The sequence below is a fragment of the Xenopus tropicalis genome, chromosome 9, assembly GCF_000004195.4.
Source record: "Xenopus tropicalis strain Nigerian chromosome 9, UCB_Xtro_10.0, whole genome shotgun sequence".
Taxonomy (NCBI): Eukaryota; Metazoa; Chordata; class Amphibia; order Anura; family Pipidae; genus Xenopus; species Xenopus tropicalis.
The window spans coordinates 84,572,457-84,598,958 of record NC_030685.2 but is presented as its reverse complement, the minus strand read 5'-3'; the positions used below and the strand labels follow the sequence as shown (position 1 = coordinate 84,598,958).

Below are 26,502 nucleotides of genomic sequence, written 5' to 3'. Positions count from 1 at the left end.
ATATACAATTTTGCCTCCTAAAGAAAATGTAACTTCATTCAAAGGATTCTGACTTTTCAAACTCAGGTAAAACAATCCACTGCGAAACCTTTAGTTGAGGAGCTTGGATTCCTTCGATTAACGCTCGGCTGCAGAGGTTGCGCTCCTCTGTGTTTGTGAATGGAAGCGTGAAATGAAACGCTGGCGGCGGAGACGGCGATACGACTGTAGAGTCTGGGGGGCTGATAAATCCGATAACTGGAGAATGGAGCAATTAGTCAGGGCAGCAGGGCCTTCCTTTCCCATTTGCCTTGCCGCGTAATTGCTGCAAATTATATCGTTATAAAGTTTTGCTAATTGGATGTTTTTGCCCCATAGAAATCAGGTGTATTGATTCTATTATGGGCAGAACATTTCATATATTTATATAGTCAGTCAGTGCCTGCCCCCCTGCCTGGCTTTCACGCTAATATCTATATATTATATATAGTGCTATTCAGACACCTACTGGGAGCTGCTATCTTGCTCCCTTCCCATTGTTCCAACTTGCAGCACAGCAGTAAAGTGTGCCTGAGTCTGAGCTTTCAGCCGGCGCTACACATTAGAACTGCTTTCAGCTAACCTATTGTTTCTCCTACTCCCATGTAACTGGAGGAGTCCCAAGCCGGACTTGGATTTCTTACTATTGAGTGCTATTCTGATACCTACTGGGAGCTGCTATCTTGCTCCCTTCCCATTGTTCTGCTGATTGGCTGCTAGGGCTGAGGGGGGGATATCACTCCAACTTGCAGCACAGCAGTAAAGTGTGCCTGAGTCTGAGCTTTCAGCCAGCGCTACACATTAGAACTGCTTTCAGCTAACCTATTGTTTCTCCTACTCCCATGTAACTGGAGGAGTCCCAAGCCGGACTTGGATTTCTTACTATTGAGTGCTATTCTGATACCTACTGGGAGCTGCTATCTTGCTCCCTTCCCATTGTTCTGCTGATTGGCTGCTAGGGCTGAGGGGGGGATATCACTCCAACTTGCAGATCAGCAGTAAAGTGTGCCTGAGTCTGAGCTTTCAGCCAGCGCGACACATTAGAACTGCTTTCAGCTAACCTATTGTTTCTCCTACTCCCATGTAACTGGAGGAGTCCCAAGCCGGACTTGGATTTCTTACTATTGAGTGCTATTCTGATACCTATTTTGAGCTGCTATCTTGCTCCCTTCCCATTGTTCTGCTGATCGGCTGCTGGGGGTGAGGGGGGGGATATCACTCCAACTTGCAGCGCAGCAGTAAAGTGAGACTATGTTTATCAGAGCACAGGTCACATGGCTGTGGCACCCTGGGAAATGAAGAATATGGCTAGCCCCATGGGAAAAACAGATTACAATGCAGGATTCTGCTGGAGAAGCTCTATTAACTGATGGGTTTAAAAAAAAAACATGTTTTCCCATGACAGTATTTTTTCAATTAAGGATTAATTATATCTTGGGATCATCTACAATAGCCTTCCTGTAATTCAGAACTTTCTGGATAATAATGGGCTTCCAGATAACCGATCCCATACCTGTATGTAAATATATATATTGGAGTTGAGCACCGGGCTAGTGTCGCAGTTCAGCGCACACAATATGGCGCATTACCATGCTATTTACTGAGGGAAATGCAGCCACAAAATTTTCACTTGATTTGAATGTGACGGAGGGAGGGGGCAGCAAAGGCTTTAATATGATCTGTACGGAGAGGCCGAGGAAACAGCAGCAGCTTGAATGTGTTTTTCTTCAGGCTCAGTGTTTACTTTTTGGACATTTCCAGCGTGTGGGCCGGGAGCCAGGCCGTCTGGTTCTGGAATGGGTCCAGCCTCTCACACACGGAGCCAGGGGAATTCTGCCTTGTAACTGGAACGGCAAAATAGTTGTTTCCCATGCTCGGCTCCGTTACTCTTTTTATTTAAGGATAAAAATATATTTATATATATATTTAATGCTCTTAATGCTCTTTTTTATTTTTTATTAATTCACTGCAGTAGCCTAAGTGTAAGCACAGCACTTTGGTCTCCCTTTCCTGCGTTCCCTGCCATTCCCTGCTGGTTATTGTAGTTGGTCTAAAGGGGGGGTCTATAGACAGAAGTGCAGAGAGGGCTGGGGGGGGGTCTATAGACAGAAGTGCAGAGAGGGCTGGGGGGGGGGTCTATAGACAGAAGTGCAGAGAGGGCTGGGGGGGTCTATAGACAGAAGTGCAGAGAGGGCTGGGGGGGCTATAGACAGAAGTGCAGAGAGGGCTGGGGGGGGTCTATAGACAGAAGTGCAGAGAGGGCTGGGGGGGGTCTATAGACAGAAGTGCAGAGAGGGCTGGGGGGGGTCTATAGACAGAAGTGCAGAGAGGGCTTGGGGGGGTCTATAGACAGAAGTGCAGAGAGGGCTGGGGGGGGGGTCTATAGACAGAAGTGCAGAGAGGGCTGGGGGGGGGCTATAGACAGAAGTGCAGAGAGGGCTGGGGGGGGTCTATAGACAGAAGTGCAGAGAGGGCTGGGGGGGTCTATAGACAGAAGTGCAGAGAGGGCTTGGGGGGGTCTATAGACAGAAGTGCAGAGAGGGCTGGGGGGGGTCTATAGACAGAAGTGCAGAGAGGGCTGGGGGGGGTCTATAGACAGAAGTGCAGAGAGGGATGCTTTTAGCAGGGTTGCCTTTATTTATTTTTTTTAAATACTGGTCTTTGGGTTTAGGGGGCGGTCTGTGATGTCACTTGGGGGTGGCAATGATGTCACAGGGTGGAGAAATAGGCAGGTTTGGTGGGGGAATGGGCGTGTGAGGTGGGGAAAGGGGCAGCCAGACCCAGTTTCTATTCAAATGGGGTTCATCTGGCACAAAAAGACTCAAGGGAGGGAGGGATTTATAAGTAGGGTTTCCTGCCTTATAGATTTACTGGCAGGCGTATTGCCGGTAAATTTGTAATACCGGCACTGGCGAGATGCCAACTAGGCCAGTCGAATACCGGCTGAATGGCAACCCTAGCCTTCAGTGATGAATGAAGCCTTTGCAGCATTGCCATTTTCCAAGGATTCTAGCAGAGGTTTTTCTCTGTTGTTAATTTCCACTGCATTCTCCACCAAGTGACACAATCCGCACAATATTATTTATTATATAATATAATTATATTTTTGTAACAGAACTTGTCTATTCTGGTTTCTTTAGTGCTATTCTTTCCCCCCTTATCCTTCCCGCCCACATGGGCCACAACTTGCCTCATAGGCTCACCCTGCCCATATTACTTTCCTTGGCCCGGGGCATTACAGTGTTAGAAATAGGATCCAAAATAGGGAAATTAGTAACATTTTTGTTAGTTAAGAGAAAAATATACCCTGTGTACCCCAGAAAAATATACCCTGTGTCCACTGCATTCTCCACCAAGTGACAGAATCCGCACAATATTATTTATTATATAATATATTATAATTATATTTTTGTAACAGAACCTGACTTTTCTGGTTTGTTTAGCGCTGTCCAAAATAGGGAAATTAGTAATATTTATGTTAGTTAAGAGAAAAATATACCCCATTTACCCCATTTCCCAACCGCACCAGCATGCCAAGCTGCAAAGTACCTTGATTCTTGTATGGGGGATGTGATGGCTTAATGGGTATACAGATAAGTACAATGCCAGAATACTCTGTATATATGGGAGAGATCTAACATGAGCCAACACAGGGCTGCTGTTGGCTACCAAATTGGCTTACTTGTCTGTGGGACTAAAATCATGGCCTCCCCAAACGGTACCAGGGCTTTATCCTATATCCATGCCCTTTTACCAGTGGGTTTACATAGGCCCAATATATATATCATAGATCTGGGGGCCAAAAAAGCAACTTGCTTAATTTGGCTCTCAACTTGCTTAATTTGGCTCTTTCACCCGATTATTGACTGTGTGCCTAGCATTGTGCCGACCTGACTAATAATTCTTTTGTTTTCCAGGTTGAAAACTGGTGCCCCCGACTCCCGTGGCGAGCTGTGAACCCCAACGACGAAGCCGACAGAAAGAACCTGGTAACATGGTTTCTATAACTTAATTTTTTTGCCCACTCTCTGTGCCTGTCATAAGACTTGGGTGTGTTTTGGGGGGACCAGTAAAGGCTAAAGGTGGCCATACATGCTACAATTATGATCTTTTTGCACGACCATTGGTCATGGGAAAGGTCGTTTACCCTATTTGACAATTCAGTATAAACCTTCAAAGGCGCCCAGTCAAAATTTTTAGACCAGCCCGATCAATGAGACGACCGATATCCAAGGATTTACCGTTATCGGGCGCCTCATTTCCCACCATACACGCTGTAATTTTCATATGAAGATAATAGCGGCGCGTGTATGGTCATCGTTAGGTCTGTGGTTCGTCACAACTACTTTTTATGGTGAAACAGTATGGGGCATACCTACACAGGGGTTACAGGGCATGCTAGAAGTTGTAGTTTATTAACAGCTGATGGGTTGTTGGTAAATATTGGGGCTCCAAGATGGAACATTCTCTTCATGTCTTTGTCGTTCCGGTAACAAGGAATCCCCAGGCTGATTGCTTTTATTCCTTGCTTTCAGGCTGAAATCCGCACCGACTTCGACGATCTTTACAAAGTCATGGCGAAGCACGAGGAGTTTCGGTGGATGACCCTGCGAATCAGAAGGATGGATGACACTTGGATAGAAGCCATCAAGTCGCTGGCAGATAAGCAGAATCTGGAGAAACGGAAGAGGAAAAAGGTGAGTTAGCTGATGTCACCGAATCAGTTGCGTTGTTATGTCTGATGTCATTGTCCTAAAGGGATACTGTCATGGGAAAAAACATGATTTTTTTTTATTTTTTTTTCAAAACCCATCAGTTAATAGAGCTTCTCCAGCAGAATCCTGCATTGTAATCTGTTTTTCCCATGGGGCTAGCCATATTCTTCATTTCCCAGGGTGCCACAGCCACGTGACCTGTGCTCTGATAAACTTCACTCACACTTTACTGCTGCGCTGCAAGTTGGAGGGATGTCCCCCTCCCCTCATCCCCAGCAGCCGATCAGCAGAACAATGGGAAGGGAGCAAGATAGCAGCTCCCAGTAGGTATCAGAATAGCACTCAATAGTAAGAAATCCAAGTCCGGCTTGGGACTCCTTCAGTTACATGGGAGTAGGAGAAACAATAGGTTAGCTGAAAGCAGTTCTAATGTGTAGCGCTGGCTGAAAGCTCAGACTCAGGCACAATGCACTGAGATGGCACCTACACACCAATATTACAGCTACAAATACATTTGTTGGTTCAAGAATAACATTTAAATGGTAAAGTGAATTATTTTCTATGGAAACAGTGTAATTTAGAAATAAAAAGTACCCCATAAATATCATGACAGTATCCCTTGAATATAACAATAGAATACAGTACCTGTTTGGGGCCCCTAAGACTGGTGGGATGGTAATTTGTTAACCAGTTCAGTAGACATGGTTGGATTGCATGTGGGCCGTTGATTACCGCTGCTATGAGGAACAGACCATAAAGAGAGGCAGATTATAGCCTGGCCACGTTCAGGGCAAAATGGAACCCCCTGGTCTGTGTACCTGGTCAATAGCAGGTGTATGGGATAGGGCCCACTTCTGGCTGAAGTGTAATAATTATAGATATATATGTATATAATGTCAGATACATCAGTTGCAAGTACTGATATGACCTGGCCCCCATTACAAATCCATCCATGTGACTTTCCCATTTTCCTCCCCTCAGATCCTCATCCATCTCGGGCTGCTGACAAAGGAATCCGGATTCAAGATTGCCGAAAATGCGTTTAGCGGTGGCCCTCTCGGAGAATTAGTGCAGTGGAGTGACTTAATTACATCGCTTTACTTACTGGGCCATGATGTGAGGATTTCTGCTTCAATAGCCGAGCTGAAAGAGTAAGGAGATTACTTTCATCTCTCCAGCCGCAGAGAAGGGACACTGCGGGGCTGTTTTCTCAAAGCGTCATTTTGTAAAAAAAATAAATTAAAAAAAAAATTAGAATTTCAGATTTTCCCAATGTCACTTCAGTTATATTTGATTTCCCGGCATTGGGGAAAGCACTGAATTTTAACTGCATAAACAAGTTTTAAATCCTCTGGGCTCGTTGTAAAGGGTACCCCAGGGTTACAGTTTCATTGATGGTTTCCAGAGAAGGACAAATATCCCCCTGCACCCCATATTGTAAGGTCCCGCAGAACAGCAATTGTAGGTAGGAAGAGTGTGGGAAAGGGCAGTATTGCACTGCAGTAACTTCTGATGAAAAACCCTGGCAACCAAAAGGCAAACTAGGGACCCCCTCCTCTCTTGATAGTCACAGTAGGGATACCCCCAAGGACCGCCCCGTACCAATACAGGTTAAAGTATTCCTTTTATTCACCTGTCACATCTTAGGCTGATGTCCCATGGAGAGATTTAAGGTGGCCATACACATCTTCTGATGAACATACGGATATCAGTCGTACGTTTAATTAAGTCCTAATTGGATGAAAATGACTTCCTGGAAATGCATTGTAGGTCCCCCAAGGGTATCGTCAGATAGTAACATAGTAAGTTAGGTTGAAAAAAAGACAAAAGTCCATCAAGTTCAACTTTAATGCCTATATATAACCTGCCTAACTGCTAAGCTGATCCAGGGGAAGGCGAAAACCCCAGCCTCTCTAATTTGCCGCAGAGGGGGAAAATATTCCTTCCTGACTCCATAAGAGCAATTGCCCATAAGAGCAACTTGTACAAAGAGCTATCAGTCATAACCCTGTATTTCCTTAACTGCAATATATGCGCAGATTTTACCTTTATCCAACCCAAATTTTTGAACCTGTCCAATTGTCTAAACAACCAATAACCGTGGTACGAAAATTATCGGGACGTTAATTTGGAGCCCACACACTCTCCAAAAATCGTATCAAACTAGGCGACTAATCTCTCCAAAATGCCTTTCCACTGGCAACAATACGAATCGCTGGTGGAAACGCATTTTGGAGAGAATAGTCGACTATAGTAGCGGGCAACTAAATCTCCCCATGGGACATCAGGAAATGCTTTGATTATCCAAACGCCAGTGCCTGCCATATACAGAGCGTTATGTGCACTTTACCGTGGGTACAGGAGCTTTTTTACTGACCACCAAAACTTCCCGGTTGAGTTCAAAACTCCATTGGCCGCGCTATGGGATAATTCCCCATTTTATATATACTCCTAAGATGATATTAAGTGTGTGACAGTGGCAAGTTTAAGTGATTTGATATGTATGCTAGGGCCTCCATTTCCCATTAGGTGAGTACTTGTACTTATCCATTACTTGTCCAGTGTTAGAGGCTAAGTGATTGGCTACAAATTTATACTGTACGTCTCCTACTAAATGCTGTGCTGGGCTCTATTAATCTGTAATGAAGGGACTGAACTGTCAGATGGATTTTTGGAAACAGTAGACTTTGGCTCGTATTTTAAAAGAGCTCAAACAAGAATGATTTGCATTGATTGGCACAGAACTGGTTTCTCCGCTCAGTTGGGGGATCACTAAATGCCATTTATTCTTTAGCGTAGAGGTCTTTAACGGGTTATTGTGCTCCAGAAGCCTTGAGGGTTTGGTAAAGTGGTCTTGGATACAATTTGAAAACTTTGCATGCAGTACATTGTGCCCTGCTTTATGGCTGAGATTCTAGCTATCTGTATAACAGAGCATTCTGTCACAGTGGCACAGATCCTATCTGATCCCCCCATTGTAAGCAGCAGTCCTGCCCTGCTTTATGGCTGAGATTCTAGCTATCTGTATAACAGAGCATTCTGTCACAGTGGCACAGATCCTATCTGATCCCCCCATTGTAAGCAGCAGTCCTGCCCTGCTTTATGGCTGAGATTCTAGCTATCTGTATAACAGAGCATTCTGTCACAGTGGCACAGATCCTATCTGATCCCCCCATTGTAAGCAGCAGTCCTGCCCTGCTTTATGGCTGAGATCCTAGCTATCTGTATAACAGAGCATTCTGTCACAGTGGCACAGATCCTATATGATCCCCCCATTGTAAGCAGCAGTGCTGCCCTGCTTTATGGCTGAGATTCTAGCTATCTGTATAACAGAGCATTCTGTCACAGTGGCACAGATCCTATCTGATCCCCCCCCCCCATTGTAAGCAGCAGTCCTGCCCTGCTTTATGGCTGAGATTCTAGCTATCTGTATAACAGAGCATTCTGTCACAGTGGCACAGATCCTATCTGATCCCCCCATTGTAAGCAGCAGTCCTGCCCTGCTTTATGGCTGAGATTCTAGCTATCTGTATAACAGAGCATTTTATCACAGTGGCACAGATCCTATCTGATCCCCCCATTGTAAGCAGCAGTCCTGCCCTGCTTTATGGCTTCTATCTATCTTTGTTAAGTGAAATAGTACATCTTTAGCATGGGTTTTACTTGCCCTTTTACACAGCAGTTCTTACATACATTTCTCTAACTGACAGTTTTTTTTCCCCTTCTTAGGATAATGAAGAAAGTGGTCGGAAATAGGTCCGGTTGCCCTACACAAGGAGACAAAGTGGTGGAACTTATTTACATTGATATCGTGGGACTCTCGCAGTTCAAAAAGACTCTTGGCCCCTCCTGGGTTCATTACCAGTGAGTTAATAAATTTAATACATATTTCTCTTTCGGGAGCTGCAATCGGATATTATAAAAACCATTCCGTATCATTGGGAGCAGGGACAGACGCACGGGGCTGAGTGTTGTAGTTCAGAAAATGTTGCTGTAAAGTTTTGAATGTTAATGTGGAACTAACATAGAATATATCAGGAACTGGTTTCAACTGAAATGGGCTGGGTGCAACACAGACATTGGTACTATAGCCCCCACGCATTGCGAGCACCCAAACTAATGACAATAAATATGTATTCACTCAGCACCATAAACACACAATAAACAGACAAACATCCGTGTGTGTGCAAAGCCTCGAGGTTCCTGTAAAGAGAATGAGTAGAATTTCAAGAAAGGGTGCGGTTAGGTGATGGGTCTCCCCCCTATACGGGAGGCCGCCCAGAGCAGCAAGATAGGTCGGAAACATTCTACATCTTGTGGTTTTAACAAAGAAAAGTTTTCATTTTACTTCCCTTTCTGAGAATAAACAACGAGGAAGTTCTGGGTTTTATTGCAAAGTGACTGTTGGAGCAGTTATTGTAGGTTTCCGTTCATTAAAGGGAAAGTATAACTTCCAATGATTTCATTGAAACTGACCTATCACAGGACAGTGTTGCCCAATCAGCCGGCTAGTTTCAACCCAGTCACATCGGCCTGTGTTAGGTACCACAACAGTGGTGGTCAGGGGTGAGCCATATATATTTGAATTTGAGAGAGGAATATGAGTAGAGGAGGGCCTAAATAGAAAGCTAAGTAATAAAAAGTAACTAACAAAACCATAAAACTGTAGCTCTTAGAGCAATAGTTGTTTGGCTGCCGGGGTCACTGACCCCCATTTGAAAGCAGGGAAGAGTCAGAAGAAGGAAAATAATTTTAACAATTTTAAAAACTATAAATTAAAAATGTGCTAAGAATGCACCATTCTATAACATGCTTTAAAGCAGTGGGTCACCTTTGAGGTTTTTGTAACGTATGTTATAGAATGGCCTATTCTATGCAGCTGTTCAGTTGGTCTTTATTTTTTTTTTATAGTTTTTGAATTATAGGCCTTCCTTTTCTGGGTCACTGACCCCGGCAGTCATGAACCTATTGCTCTGTGAGGCTCCAGTTTTATTGTTATTGTTACTTTTTATTACTTTTTCTATTCCGCTTCTCTCCAATAAATATATCAGTCTCTCTCGCAGACAAAGTAGGAAGCTGGTGCCGGCGAGGGGGCTGATTCTCGGCAGGTGTTATTCCCACAGCCAGAGAATCAGCCCCTTGTGGCGTCAGCCTTAGCCCTCTCCCAGCAGAACTTCTCCCCCATGTTGTACTGATGTATAGTCTGTTAGCTATTGGCTGTGCATGTGTAAAGGTGCCCTTACACGGGCAGATGTGCATGTGTAAAGGTGCCCTTACACGGGCAGATGTGCATGTGTAAAGGTGCCCATACACGGGCAGATGTGCATGTGTAAAGGTGCCCTTACACGGGCAGGTGTGCATGTGTAAAGGTGCCCTTACACGGGCAGATGTGCATGTGTAAAGGTGCCCTTACACGGGCAGATGTACATGTGTAAAGGTGCCCTTACACGGGCAGGTGTGCATGTGTAAAGGTGCCCTTACACGGGCAGATGTACATGTGTAAAGGTGCCCTTACACGGGCAGATTTGAGTTGGATCAGAGACCGCATTGGCTCATTGATGCAGTCCTTGGGAGAATATCTGCTCGTTTGGCGACCTCACCAAACGAGTGGATTGGGGTGCGTATGGCCCCCTTAATACTAGTAAGAGTACCTCTTAACTGCCACTTGCTTCAGTGCCGTATCAGCCGCCTATAGGAATATATATGGGTTGGGGAGTAAGAACCTCTTGTATATCTAATCGTGTCGGAGCAGCAGTTATTGCTTTGACCAGGTAACCGTATCCGCAGCCTGTAGTGATCCATTGGGCAGATTATCAGGAAACTGATAACTGACTCCCCACCCAGTGAATCACTCATAGAACACCCTTTGTTACTCCATGATGTATAAGCCATACTCAATGCATGTATTGTTTTCTAAACCCATTTGGCTGCTGTGATGCCTCCTTAAGGCAATATCTGCATTTACATATAAATGAAATTTCAAAAAATTGAAACAACCGCCCCCCCCTCCATCTCTTTCAGGTGCATGCTGCGCGTTCTGGATTCCTTTGGAACCGAGCCCGAGTTTAACCACGCCCACTATGCGCAGTCGAAAGGCCACAAAACTCCATGGGGCAAATGGAACCTTAACCCTCAGCAGTTCTACACCATGTTCCGTAAGTGAACTACATTTCTCTACTTTTATTGTTTACTTGCAGACAGGGTTGGAATGGGGGGGTGCAGGGCCTACCGGGGCTGGTGCCTTAGGGGCCCCTGCCCTGCCCAGTGGCCTTCACACCCCCCGCAGGGGCCCCCTGTGCATCAGGGGAGGGAGACTGGTGGCTCAGGGGGGAGCACCCTATGGGGATCGGGTCTGGGTCACTGGGGCCCACCTGGTTTTTTCCCGGTGCCCTGGCGGCCCAGTCCGACCCTGCTAGTTGACACCTAATAGTTAGAACTAGAAGGGAGGTTTAGTTCCCCTTTAACTGGGTGACAAAACATATTCTCACTAGGTTATTAAATTAAATTAAAGAGTAAGTGCTGGTTTTCAGCTACTCTGACCCAAATAGTCCCATAATCCAAAATGGCTCCCAGCGTCGCACAGAGCCCCTAAGTGTCCCTGTGTGCCTGTGGTAAATAAAGATTTGTGAAGTTGCTGTGAAGGTTGGACAGAGTGCACTGTAGGCAGAAAACATCACAATTTGCCCCAGTTATTTGCACTTTGCACCATGTCTGACTTTAATAAATGAGCTCAGTTGTCCTTGAGATGCACTTCCTGCCCAATGAGAGTGTCCCTGAGACTATTGTCTATTCCCATAAGTCCTCAGTGTATGCCGTCATTCTGCGACGAAGCATTTGCCCTCTATTTGCCACATATTGGGCGGCCATTGCAGTTTATTAGTCTCCTATTGGCCTGTCAAACCGGCAGCGGGCTGAGCAAATACAAATTGTTTTATTGATCGCATTGTTCCCAGTCAGGTTTTTTCTCCTCTTTGAAAATGTGCTCTGTCTTCATTTACCTACGTCCCTCGCTAAAGAGCAGTGCCAAAGCCTGGCCTTAAAGGGGATATAAACCCAAAAATCAAATTGCGTGTACATGGAATTGGCAGCATCTTTTTGTTTCTTTCTGTTCTCTGCCCTTGTGGTTCTGACTGCTGACACAATGTAGCAGAAGTAGCTGATTAGCAAACCTGTCAGGAAGCCTGCAAGGCTGACTTCTGCTACATTGTTTCAAGTGATCGGCATGGACCATAGAATAAACGGAACCTGATTGGGTAGAGTAAAAAGGTAGGTGGAGTAGGGTTTTATCTTGTTGATAAAGAGAGATAAATGGGCAACATATGTTTTCCAGCTGTCATTGTCTCAGTCTGGCTGGTCCCACCCTTTTTTTCATGGTCGGACTGGGCTGTCGGGGGACCCTGGAAAAAACCCGGTGGGCCCCAGCAGCCCGGACCCGGCCCCCGACGGTGCCCCCCCGGCTGACAGTGTCCCTACCCTGACTCGTCACTTACACACAATTAGGGGAGGAAGTCGGGCAGGGGCCTCTGTGGGGGGTTAGGGAGGCGCGGTGGGGGCCCTTGCAGGGGATGCGGCCAGGGCACCCAGGGGGGTGCCCATAGTCCCTCTGTTATGTTACTAAGCACTTACAAGAATTCAGCACTGAGCATGGCCTAGCAAACCAGATACTTAGTCTGTTATTGAAACAGAGAGGCAGTAACAAATGGAATGAAAAATGGCAAAGCTTCTCATCTGGAGGCCTGTGGGGCCACACGTGGCCCTCCATAACATTTTATGGCCCCCAGCCTGCCATAGGTAGAGTAAAAGGTAGGTGGAGTAGGGTTTTATCTTGTTGATAAAGAAAGATAAATGGGCAACATATATTTTCCAGCTTTCATTGTCTGTCTCTCTGGCCCCACCCCTTTTTTTTATCTTTGCCCATAGTCTCTCTGTTATGTTACTAAGCACTTACAACAATTCAGCACTGGACATGGCCTAGCAACCTCTTAGAGATGCAGAAACAAATGGAATGAAAAAGGGCAAAGCTTCCCATCTGGAGGCCTGTGGGGCCACATGTGGCCCTCCATGACGTTTTATGACCCCCAGCCTGTCCTAGGGCACCCCTGATTTTTTTTTTATGACAATTATTTTGTGGGTGGGGCAAGTGCTATAAACCCATGAATGAGAAGCATTGTGCCTGGGAGCTGGTAATAGAGAATGCCTATTACTATAATTATGATGTATATAACAAGCAGCAACATATTGGGCAGCACTGTGCCAGGGCATACACACCCTTCATACTGATATGCCAAGGTGACACAGAGATGCCCGCAATGCTGACTGACTACATTAATACAAAGTGACATCTTACATTATTTCCCCTCGGATGGGGGCATATAAATGTCTCCATAAATAAAATCAATTTTTTTTTTCACACCGCGTACCTTTGCCTTTCCCAAGTGCTCAGAAAGGACCCAAAGCCACTAAACATTTGTCTCCAAATGCAAATAACACAGTCGTTGCTTCGTTGCTATGCTCTGCAGTCACGGATCCGCTCTGTCTGGGAAAGGGGTCCGTTGGGAATCCCATTCATAAACAGGAGCGACAGTATTTGCCCACTGGGGATTAATATTTTTCTTATTATCTTTTCTTATTTTCTTATTATTCTGCAAATACGTAGTTTGTCTGTAGCATTCATCAAATATAGAACATTCCTTCTCTGTATATTTGTATTTATACATATGGGTAGGGGGTGCCATAGTGTTTCCCTTAGACAGTACAGTATGGGGGTACAGCTTATTGTGTGCCCAGAACATTCCTTCTCTGTATATTTGTATTTATACATATGGGTAGGGGGTGCCATAGTGTTTCCCTTAGCCAGTACAGTATGGGGGTACAGCTTATTGTGTGCCCAGAACATTCCTTCTCTGTATATTTGTATTTATACATATGGGTAGGAGGTGCCATAGTGTTTCCCTTAGACAGTACAGTATGGGGGTACAGCTTATTGTGTGCCCAGAACATTCCTTCTCTGTATATTTGTATTTATACATATGGGTAGGAGGTGCCATAGTGTTTCCCTTAGACAGTACAGTATGGGGGTACAGCTTATTGTGTGCCCAGAACATTCCTTCTCTGTATATTTGTATTTATACATATGGGTAGGGGGTGCCATAGTGTTTCCCTTAGACAGTACAGTATGGGGGTACAGCTTATTGTGTGCCCAGAACATTCCTTCTCTGTATATTTGTATTTATACATATGGGTAGGAGGTGCCATAGTGTTTCCCTTAGACAGTACAGTATGGGGGTACAGCTTATTGTGTGCCCAGAACATTCCTTCTCTGTATATTTGTATTTATACATATGGGTAGGAGGTGCCATAGTGTTTCCCTTAGACAGTACAGTATGGGGGTACAGCTTATTGTGTGCCCAGAACATTCCTTCTCTGTATATTTGTAACTAATAGTATTTGGGGGCTGTATTACCTATTAAAGACCCCTTGTTTCATGTTGCTCCAGCTCATACCCCAGACAACAGCTTCCTGGGCTTCGTGGTGGAGCAGCACCTGAACGCCAGTGACATCAGACACATGAATGACATCAAGCGGCAGAACCAATCACTGGTCTACGGCAAGGTGGATAACTTCTGGAAGGTAAGGGATGGTGACTCCTCGGTGACAGCGGAGATGCCGATCAATGAAAGAGAAGGAAAGCGCCTCGTCATCACATTCATTGGCCAAAGGGACTTTTTGTGGTTTCTTTAATCTTTACGGCTTCTTAATTTGTAATTAGCTGATGAAAGCTGTCTGCTCCCTGGGCCTCATCGATCAATCTTTCTGCCCAAACCTGTCTGGTACAGTGTGCCGCTGTGGGCTTTACAGCAAGGGCTGCTGGGTTCTCATTGGGGGGGGTAAAAACCAAATAATGAAAAAAATGTCATTCTAAGCACATCCCAATATCTACTCGTTATACTTTCCTGATGATTTCAGCTTTATTTTATAGTTTCTGCCTGCACTGCTGCCCCTGACTACAGCCACCATTAATACAATATCAGTAGGCATCTCTCTTCCAGCCAAGACTTCATTTCCCATAATCCCTTGCATGGTTTGTTATTAACTCTCCTATAAAGCAGGGGAATCCTTAACTTAACTTTATATTATGTTACATGGCCTATTAAAGAATCTCACCAAACTGGAATATATATATCAGTAAATATTGCCCTTTTACATCCTTTCCCTTGAGCCGTCATTTAGTGATGGGCTGTGTGCCCCCTCAGAGATCAGCTGACAGGAAGTGATGCAGCTCTAACCGTAACAGGAAGTAGTGTGGGAGCAAAAGGCAGAACTCTGTCCATTCATTGGCTGATGGGGCCTAGCATGTATGTGTGCCTTGGCTTGTTTGTGTGCACTGTGACTCCTATGATCCCAGGGGGGGGGGCTTAATTCTTTCTATTTAGGATTACCCAATAGCACATACTACTAAAAAAGTATATTTTTATGAAAATGGTTTATTTAGTTGAAGCAGGGTTTGAGTTGGTTTATGTAATATATTTTTATAGAGTCCTACATTGTACTGGGGGTATAGTTCTTTTTTAAAGGGGAACAAAACCCTTTTTAATAGCTTGACTGCCTCCGGAGGCCTCACTTTCCCCTCCACCAAACCCTAAACTTCCCTGTTCTCTCTACAAAATTCTAAAAAGCAGAGTCGTGGAGCTGGGTTGGTGGGTGCTGCCTCATACCACTTTAGGTGCCCTATATGCAGTCTCCAGAGGGAAGCATGGCTGAACCCAACTCAGACCTGGCTCCAACTGCAGAGAAGAGACCCCAAAGCAGCAGGACACCCACCAACAGGCCCGGACTGGCAATCTGTGGGTTCTGGCAAATGCCAGGGGGCTTCTGTAAGGTGCCATAGACCAGTGATCCCCAACAAGTGACTCAGGAGTAACATGTTGCTCCCCAACCCCTTGGATGTTGCTCCCAGTGGCCTTAAACCTGGTGCTTATTTTTGAATTCCTGGCTTGGAGACACGTTTGGAGGTATAAAGACCATGGGTACTGACAAACAGAACCTCCTGTAGGCTGCCAGTCCATATAGGGGCTACCAAACAGCCCATTCTTGGCATCCTAGGAACTTTTTTTCCACTTGTGTTGCTACCCAATTTGTTTTACATTTGAATGTGGCTTTCGGGTAAAATAGTTTGGGTATCCCTGCCATAGACAGTCACTATGTAGTGGTGGGGGGACTGTTTGGGCCTTTATGTACCTAAAATGCAAGGGAATATTTTGCATCCCAGTCCGGACCTGCCCACCAACCCCACTGCGCAAAGAACATATAGGGGGTCCCCAGGAATGCGGTTCGGAATGGGAGAAGGAAGGTGTGGGGTTTTTAAACCAACACAGAATAAACAAAGTATTGGGTTTCTCTGACAGGTCACAATGATACTATATTTGCCATTTTCTGTCCCAGCAGCATTCCTGCCTCGTATCAGCATCAACTGTTATTCTTTGTACAGATCTGTCAGTCCCTGTCACTTTCCTTCCCCCCCCCCCCGCACATGCCGTCGCCCTGAAACTATTTGGCACAGGTGACACTTAAGCATTTGAGATTCAAGGATACAACATTACATTAACATTTATTTATAAAGCGCCAACATATTCCGCAGCGCTGTACAATAAGTGGGTACCACAGCCTACTCTATTAGTGTAGCGCCATTGTCCTTACACTCAGTATAGAGCCGGAAATAATCCTTTACAGAGAACCTAATGCTTACTGCTTATGGCACCTGTAATGCTTTGGGGCATTTTGGCTGCTGCATTTTTTCGTTTACTGAAAACACTGCCGGTGTTATTTATTATTGCCCAATAATTGGATTAGTGCAAGAGCGACAGGAGGCAAAACTAGTGCTGGTGCAAAGAGCGCTTACAGCTGGGCAGTGACTGTGCCCATTATATGTGGTGCCAGGGGCAGAGTGCTGCTGGCTAAGAGTAGGGATGCACGGAATCCAGGATTCAGCCTTTTTCAACCAGATTCAGATTTGACTGAATCCACACTCCTGGCCTAACCGAATCCTTTTTGTCATATAAACACGGAAGCTGAACATTTTTCTCTTTTAACCCTTCTGGACACTAATTTGTATTAGCAAATTATGATTCAGTTCGGTATTAGACTGAATCTTTTACAAAGGATTTGGGGGTTAGGCCCAATCCGAAAATAGTGGATTCGGTGCATCCCTAGCTAAATGGCTGCCCAAGAATTAAATACAGGGCTTATTTGCATCTTGGGGCTCTGTAGCCAGCATGCTTGAGTGGCACCCAAGGGGTCATTCCAGGGGATCCATACGTTGTACCTGCTGCCCAACACTGCCACTGCCAGACACACACACTGTATTTAATGCAAAGAGCTGTGCCATAGTAGGGTGCAACCCACAGGGCAATGTGCAAAACTAGAACCCACTTTGCACGTGGCCCCTTGCTTAGTAAATGAGCCCTGTAGCACGGATACCCCAAATCACCTCCAGTTGCTATACGGAATGACTCCAGTCTATAGAAGAAGACACACATGGGGTGGTTAATCGGCGCCACTTTTTAAAAAGTTGGTCGCAGTGACTTTCCTGCAAATGGTTATTATAAAAGTCACTGCGATTAATCGTGCTGTGGTTTCGCTGTGTGAATTAATCGCCGTGACTTTTTTTAAAAGTCTACTAATCACCACGTGTGTCTTCACCCTAAGGGTGAGCTACTAGTAGCAGCTACTTGTCACAGCTACAGCAATAGACAATGCTGATCATTTACTGATAATTGTCTCTGTTGTCTATGGCAGAGGATTTTCTGGCGTTTAGTAGCCGTGACAGTAGCTGCTACTAAGTAGCTCAGTGTGTCTTCACCCTTAGGGCTCTGGCACACAAGGGTGATTAGTCGCCCGCGACAAATCTCCCTTGTTGCGGGCGACTAATCTCCCCGATATGACATCCCACCAGCAGTTTACATTTTCACCGGTGGGATGTCATATCGGGGAGATTAGTAGCCCGCGAACAGGGAGATTTGTTGTGGGCGACTAATCTCCCCATGTGCCCTAAGGGTGAAGACACACTGAGCTACTTAGTAGCAGCTACTTGTCACAGCTACTAAACGCCAGAAAATCCCCTGCCATAGACAATACTGACAATACTAATTGCCTCTGCTAAACACATGTAGGGACAATTATCAGTAAATGATCAGCATTGTCTCAGTAGCCACAAGACGTAGCTGCTACTAGTAGCTCCGTGTGTCTTCACCCTAAATGTTTTATCTGTGCCACAGGCCTGAAACTGCTGTTCCCAAAACGGGTGGCAGTTAGATTGTCCTTTTATTATTCTTACTGCATACGCCTTGCTATTGCATTGTTTATCCGTAGCATTCTAATTATCCGGAAATACCACATTACGGACAATAGATACTCTGATATGGAACCTGACTCTCTATTGTGTGTCTGGGGAGATTTACTTTCAGAATTGTATCATCGCCAGGTACATATTTGTCCCTAACACCGTTCTACCCGCGCTGCCTGTGACCCACTTCTAGGGAACAAGTTCAGCAGCGTCGCCGCTCCATTATCCCCCCACATTGTTCTCGGCGGCAGAGGACGACTCTCGGCTTCACAAGAACGAGATGTTTCCTCTCTGGTTACATGTAGCGCCATTGTCTCTTTATAGATTCTATCTCTCAGCGGAACACCCTATACCCTATTGTTGGGTGCTGAGAGGGGTGCCACTTGGGCCGGGGCCGTGGCGCATTCATTTCCCAGTGCCTGTAAAGAAACGTTACATTGTCAGGAACTAATTGTCGTATGTGTAGTTGTTAGAGTGACACGGGCGCGCCTGATAGGGTTACACTCCGTATGGGCTCATTGGGGAAAGTTGTGCCGAAACACTACCATCAAATACTTTTAAGGCAACAGTATAAATAGCATGCAAAGGCAATGTTATAATAGATGTAAAAAATGGTTTCATTTCTGGTGTCAGTATCTCTTTAAGACTGGAACCGGTTTCCATATGACTGTAAATTTACAACAGTTTGTCTTTCAAGGGTTAGAAGCATTTCCCATGATGATGTCATTAGACTGGGGCATTTGCCATTTATCTATGATGTCATTAGATTGGGGCATTTACAGTAGGACTGTGATGTCATTAGACTGGGACATTTACAGTAGGACTGTGATGTCATTAGACTGGGACATTTACAGTAGGACCGTGATGTCATTAGACTGGGGCATTTACAGTAGGACTGTGATGTCATTAGACTGGGGCATTTACAGTAGGACTGTGATGTCATTAGACTGGGACATTTACAGTAGGACTGTGATGCCATTAGACTGGGGCATTGGCAGTTACACTGTGATGTCGTTAGACTGGGGCATTGGCAGTAGGACTGTGATGTCGTTAGACTGGGGCATTGGCAGTAGGACTGTGATTTCATTAGACTGGGGCATTGGCAGTAGGACTGTGATGTCATTAGACTGGGGCATTGGCAGTAGGACTGTGATGTCATTAGACTGGGGCATTGGCAGTAGGACTGTGATGTCATTAGACTGGGGCATTGGCAGTAGGACTGTGATGTCATTAGACTGGGACATTGGCAGTAGGACTGTGATGTCATTAGACTGGGGCATTGGCAGTAGGACTGTGATGTCATTAGACTGGGGCATTGGCAGTAGGACTGTGATGTCATTAGACTGGGGCATTGGCAGTAGGACTGTGATGTCATTAGACTGGGGCATTGGCAGTAGGACTGTGATGTCATTAGACTGGGGCATTGGCAGTAGGACTGTGATGTCATTAGACTGGGGCATTTACAGTAGGACTGTGATGTCATTAGAGTAAGGGAATATGCCATTTTTCCATGATGTCATTAGACTAGAGGTATATGCAGTTCTGGATAACAGGTCCTATACCTGTTCATTACAACCATCCCAGCATGCACTTGGCAGGCTTCCATTCACTCCCTTTACTCGGGTTTGGTGGCTGTGGATCAGGCAGGGCCCCCTGCAGCCGGCGAGATTGCCCTGTGCGGCTAAATGGCACAGATATTACAGATCTGCTTTCTGTGGCTTAGCAGGAAGCAAAAAGTTATTTTCTTTCTATCCAGCAAGAAGCCCCCCAGCCTGGGAAGGTCACTTTCCTATTGTGCTGCTGTTCCACTAACTGTCAGTGCTTTTGTCTGCTGGCCGGCAGATTGTTCTGTGTAAGTGTCTGTGCAATGTCACCCTACCCTGGGAACCCAGTAATGATCCCGGTAATGATCCCCGCTCACCCCCGGCGCTGCTAATGGGAAGCTTCTTGTGTCTCACCCTGAGCCTGTAATGGGCAATATTCTCATTCCCTCGCCGGTGCTATTCTCTGCTTCCCTACCGGCCGTAATAACCTGGCAGGCTCGGGCAGCTGGGAGGCCAGACTGATTGCTTTCCAGCCATGGGGAACTGCAGCTCCCAACATCCTCGGGCAGCCAGTGGCTGTAGAATATTACAATGGAGGGGGGGGTTTGTGGGTGTCATTTATTGTTGAGAATCAACAAGCCAGTGTGTGAGTGCAAATACTATTAGTTACTTAGATCTGTTGTGAGTCTGATTGGTTAAAGGGGTTAGCATCTTATAAAATGACCTGTTCCTAGCAACTTTGCAATTGGTCTTCGTTATTTATTTCATTTATTGAGTCTGGGTTTTGAAACACAATATTTGTAGAGAAGAATATAGCTCTATTGGGTTTATTTAATGGTTAAATGATTCCCTTTTCTCTGTAATAATAAAACAGTACCTGTACTTGATCCCAACTAAGATATAATTACCCCTTATTGGGGCAGAACAACCCTATTGGGTTTATTTAATGGTTAAATGATTCCCTTTTCTCTGTAATAATAAAACAGTACCTGTACTTGATCCCAACTAAGATATAATTACCCCTTATTGGGGCAGAACAACCCTATTGGGTTTATTTCATGGTTAAATGATTCCCTTTTCTCTGTAATAATAAAACAGTACCTGTACTTGATCCCAACTAAGATATAATTACCCCTTATTGGGGCAGAACAGCCCTATTGGATTTATTTAATGGTTAAATGATTCCCTTTTCTCTGTAATAATAAAACAGTACCTGTACTTGATCCCAACTAAGATATAATTGCCCCTTATTGGGGCAGAACAGCCCTATTGGGTTTATTTAATGGTTAAATGATTCCCTTTTCTCTGTAATAATAAAACAGTACCTGTACTTGATCCCAACTAAGATATAATTACCCCTTATTGGGGGCAGAACAGCCCTATTGGGTTTATTTAATGGTTAAAAGATTCCCTTTTCTCTGTAATAATAAGTGAATAAAGGGTTTGATGAGATACAGTATATTCTGCATTAAATGATAGCTAAAGGCTTTCATGCCACAGTAAAACCCATACTAATTAGTTGCCATTGAAACCCCGGGTTCTGTAACTGAACTACAAACCCCTTGAATCGATACCTATCTGGTTGCATATATAGGGCTGGGGCCAGCCTTCCCAGACGTATCACTGGAGGATGATGAAGGGGATTACACAGGACTTTTCTCTACATGTGAGTCCTAATCTGGCATTTGCGTGGGATTAGTGGGGGCAGTGGGGGGGGGGGGGGGGGTAACAGCAAGGGATTTGCCTCTCTGTAACTGAGAAGCTTTATTGGTTTGCTCAGTTTCTCTACCTTTCTCTCCCATTTCTCGCTCTTTCCCACTTCTAATTGGACGCTGTCTAAGCCCCACCATTAATATTCACTCCAGGCCACCAATAGAGAAGCTGGATTTTTCTTCTGCTCCAGAGTTATTTTTAATGTCGCTGTTTGCTGTAATGCCCCGCAGTCAATGGGGGTCTTTTATAAACACGGGGCAAATATGCACCTGGGCCAGCTGCAGGCAGAACAATGGCAGCAAACATCTGATTGGTCGCCATGGGTTACTGCCCAAGTGCAAACTTGCACAGTGTTTATTAATGACCCCCAGTGAGTTAAACAACTTCTGTTACCAGTGATTCACACAGGACCCCCCCCCCCCCCCGCCTTATGTTGTTCTTGCAGCTTTGCTAAAGCCTAATATTCATTTTTGCAGTTTAGGATTTATCTCCCTATGTTTGTAATTGTGTTCAAATTTGTCTAAAATGGGTTGTTCACCTTGAAATTAATGTGAATCTGAGACAATTTGCAATTTGTCTTCATTTTTTATCATTGGTAGTTTTTTAGTTATTTTACTTTTTGTTCCGCAGCGCTCCAGTTTGGAATTTCAGCAGTAATCTGGTTGCTAGGGTCCAGTTTACCTTAGTAACCAGGGAGTGATTTGAGATAGTGACTGGAATATGAATAGGAGAGGGGCTGAATAGAAAGATAAGGAATACAAAGTAACAATAACAATAAAACTGGAGCCTCACAGAGCAATAGGGTTTGGCTGCCGGGGTCAGTGACCCCCATTTGAAAGCTGGAAAGAAGCAGAAGAAGAAGGCTAATAACTCAAAAACTATAAAAGATAAAAAATGAAGACCAATTAAAAAGTTGCTCAGAATTGGCTATTCCATAACATATTAAATGTTAACTACCCCTTTAAAACACGGGTTTGGGTCACATTAAAATAGCTAAAGAGGTCGGAATCTGGCAGCGGAAGGGTTAAGTTTTCCCATCACGGAGCCCACGGATCATCGGGACAGAGCTGAGATAGAGCTGAGAGGCTTATACAGCGATTACAGCAGCTTTGCCACTGAACGGAGCAGTAGAATATTATCCTTGGCATTCTGCTACCCCACCCCGGGCTCATCTGCTGCTATGGGGGTGTCGGGGCATTTACACGTGCAGGGAAGTACCCCCAGTGGCACCTATTCCTTATTATTGCCACTGACACTTTTTACAGCTCCTAGACATCATCATGGAGCTTACAAGCTACGGTTTAATCACCTTCTCTCTTTGTGTCAATTGCCCCCTCATACAGAGAGGTGGGGCATTTTGTTCCCTTAGGGGCAATCAGGGCCGGAACTAGGGTTGGGTGGAAGTGGAACCTGCCTAGGGCACAGCAATGGTGGGGCACCGGGCAGGTACCCCTCCTGGTTACACTTAGTCCGCGCTCCCTTGTCATTGCCCCCGTGGCTTGTCATTGCACAGTGGGGGCCATGATCCCCCCACACACGGGGTAGGGTTCACGGGGGAGGTGGCCAGTCACGGGTGGGTTTGAGTTCAGCTCTCCCCACCCGCAACCTAATACTACCAGTCTTCGTCTTCCCGCTTTTTAGATGCCCCCCACCCCTTTGGGACAACATTGCAGGGCGGGCGCAGGTCTATAAATACAGGGTAGAAGCCGGGTCGGGTAGGGTTCCGGTTGGGAGAGGGTGGGTTGGGGTTGGTTGGGACATCACTGTTGCCTAGGGCACCTGGTCAGCTTGGCCCAGCCCTGGGGGCAATATACACCTGTTCTCAATGCCCAATGAGGATGATATTTGTCTGGTACCCAAAGTGTCGCCTGGTTGCTGGGATCAGAGACCTGATTGTCACTTTCAGTTCATCATCCTGTAATCACTGGCAGTTTAATGATTGCAAGTATTTGCCTGTGCCCGGGCCGGCCAGCCGCGCCGCATTAATGGGCCCATTAGTAGCAGACGCTTGCTTAACGCACTTTCTCCGTGACACACTCTGTGTGACCCTTTAAGATGCTGGGAAATACAGATATGAGGATTTGAGCAGATTACAAAAGGCTGATGCTTAGAAAATGGACATGGGTAAGTACTGGGGGGATATAGGATTGACCAGGGGGAGGTTCCTGTCTGACCATGGGAAAGAGAGCAGCCCAGGAGCAGAAAGTACAGAGAATTCAGGACTGTATTGGCTTCCAGTGTGCAGGTGTCTGATGATCTCAAATGATCTCTTGACGTCACTATATCAGGCTTCATTCATTGGTCACATTCCTTACTGGGATCGGGCAGTTGAGAGAGGGGCTATTAAAGGGGTTGTGTACCTTTTAATTTGTATGTTATACAATGACCAATTCTAAGCAACTTTTCAATTGGTCTTCATTATTTATTTGTTATAGATTTTGAATTGTTTTCCTTCTTCTTCAAACTCTTTGCAGCTTTCAAATGGGGGTCAGTGACCCCGGCAGCCAAACCCTATTGCTCTGTGAGGCTCCAGTTTTATTGTTATTGTTACTTTTTATTACTTATCTTTCTATTCAGCCCCTCTCCTATTCATATATCAGTCACTCATTCAAACCACTCGGTAGTTGCTAAGGTAACTTGGACCCTAGCAACTAGACAACTGGTAGAACTCCAAACTGGAGAACCGCATCAACTAGCCAATGTGGTCCCTGATCCGATGAAAAATGAAACCTACCTACCCATCAAGATCTGCCCAATTTTAGGCCAGATATTGGTCGGGTAGGCCTGTTGGTGGTGCCCATACACTCGCAGATAAGCTGACCAATCAGTCTGAAGTACTAAAATCTACCCCTGTATGGGTACCCTAACTTTTTTATCGTGCCCACCCCCAGTGATATGCCAGAAACAGAGCCCGGGCAGCTCTGGTGACTGTCCCTTTAAGCACAAATATACGAATTTCCTCTGTTTTTGTCTTGCCCAGCAAATCCCCCCGCTAATCGCTTGGCTGTCCTCATTTTGCATTTGGGCTTGCTGGGCACAGAGACGTAACAAAGCGGGGCCCTTAAGATGCTGCCCATATGCTTTGCCAACTGAGCTACCAGCTTGCTAAGCGTCTGAGCAAATCAATTCCTTCCCGCGCCGCTGCCCTGAGGAGAGCCCATATGTTCTCTGTTAGATTGCAGCGCTTTGCGTGGTGTGAAGGTGACCCCGTCATGTGACTCTCATGTACTGTCACACGCCTGATACACGCCTGATACACGCCACCGATCCATTGGCTCCAGATCAAGGCACTTGGGATGGCATTTTTAAGTCATTAGCCTGTTTGAGCCTAAAGCTCTCTATCTGTTGTTGAACTACAATTCCCAGCATCCCCAGCTGTAGTTTACACAGTGCTGAAGAGCCAAAGGCTGGGTATTCCAACCCTTTCCCAAAGTTGTGTGCCAATGTGCCCCTTAGTCAGGCCCAGGCTGGCAATCTGTGGGTTCTGGCAAATGCCAGAGGGGCTATTGTAATATGCCATAGTCACTATTTATTGGGCTGGGGGGGCTGTTGGTGCCTCTGGGTACTGGGAAGGCCAGGGGGGCTGTAAGGTGCCACAGACAGTCAGTATTTATTGGGCTGGGGGGGCTGTTTGTGCCTCTGGGTACTGGGAATGCCAGGGGGGCTGTAAGGTGCCACAGACAGTCACTATTTATTGGGCTGGGGGGGCTGTTTGTGCCTCTGGGTACTGGGAATGCCAGGGGGGCTGTAAGTTGCCACAGACAGTCACTATTTATTGGGCTGGGGGGGCTGTTTGTGCCTCTGGGTACTGGGAATGCCAGGGGGGCTGTAAGGTGCCACAGACAGTCACTATTTATTGGGCTGGGGGGGGGGCTGTTTGTGCCTCTGGGTACTGGGAATGCCAGGGGGGCTGTAAGGTGCCACAGACAGTCACTATTTATTGGGCTGGGGGGGCTGTTTGTGCCTCTGGGTACTGGGAATGCCAGGGGGGCTGTAAGGTGCCACAGACAGTCACTATTTATTGGGCTGGGGGGGCTGTTTGTGCCTCTGGGTACTGGGAATGCCAGGGGGGGCTGTAAGGTGCCACAGACAGTCACTATTTATTGGGCTGGGGGGGGGGCTGTTTGTGCCTCTGGGTACTGGGAATGCCAGAGGGGCTGTAAGGTGCCACAGACAGTCACTATTTATTGGGCTGGGGAGGCTGTTTGTGCCTCTGGGTACTGGGAATGCCAGGGGGGGCTGTAAGGTGCCACAGACAGTCACTATTTATTGGGCTGGGGGGGGGGGTGTTTGTGCCTCTGGGTACTGGGAATGCCAGGGGGGGCTGTAAGGTGCCACAGACAGTCACTATTTATTGGGCTGGGGGGGGGGGGGCTGTTTGTGCCTCTGGGTACTGGGAATGCCAGGGGGGGCTGTAAGGTGCCACAGACAGTCACTATTTATTGGGCTGGGGGGGGGGGGGCTGTTTGTGCCTCTGGGTACTGGGAATGCCAGGGGGGGCTGTAAGGTGCCACAGACAGTCACTATTTATTGGGCTGGGGGGGGGGGGGCTGTTTGTGCCTCTGGGTACTGGGAATGCCAGGGGGGCTGTAAGGTGCCACAGACAGTCACTATTTATTGGGCTGGGGGGGGGGGGCTGTTTGTGCCTCTGGGTACTGGGAATGCCAGAGGGGCTGTAAGGTGCCACAGACAGTCACTATTTATTGGGCTGGGGAGGCTGTTTGTGCCTCTGGGTACTGGGAATGCCGGGGGGGCTGTAAGTTGCCACAGACAGTCACTATTTATTGGGCTGGGGAGGCTGTTTGTGCCTCTGGGTACTGGGAATGCCAGAGGGGCTGTAAGTTGCCACAGACAGTCACTATTTATTGGGCTGGGGAGGCTGTTTGTGCCTCTGGGTACTGGGAATGCCAGGGGGGGCTGTAAGGTGCCACAGACAGTCACTATTTATTGGGCTGGGGGGGGGGGGCTGTTTGTGCCTCTGGGTACTGGGAATGCCAGGGGGGCTGTAAGGTGCCACAGACACTCACTATTTATTGGGCTGGGGAGGCTGTTTGTGCCTCTGGGTACTGGGAATGCCAGGGGGGCTGTAAGGTGCCACAGACAGTCACTATTTATTGGGCTGGGGGGGGGGGCTGTTTGTGCCTCTGGGTACTGGGAATGCCAGGGGGAC

General features: G+C 46.3%; 1 protein-coding gene across 2 annotated transcripts in view; it reads left to right on the top strand.

Moving 5' to 3' along the window:
* mgat5 (alpha-1,6-mannosylglycoprotein 6-beta-N-acetylglucosaminyltransferase) overlaps window positions 1-26,502 on the top strand; it is a 91,515-nt gene that overhangs the window by 52,489 nt on the left and 12,524 nt on the right. For both annotated transcript variants that reach the window (XM_031892516.1, NM_001126984.1), the window contains 6 exon segments: window positions 3,936-4,007; window positions 4,554-4,715; window positions 5,715-5,884; window positions 8,463-8,597; window positions 10,755-10,888; window positions 14,230-14,363. In XM_031892516.1, the coding sequence (XP_031748376.1) occupies window positions 3,936-4,007; window positions 4,554-4,715; window positions 5,715-5,884; window positions 8,463-8,597; window positions 10,755-10,888; window positions 14,230-14,363 (807 nt within the window).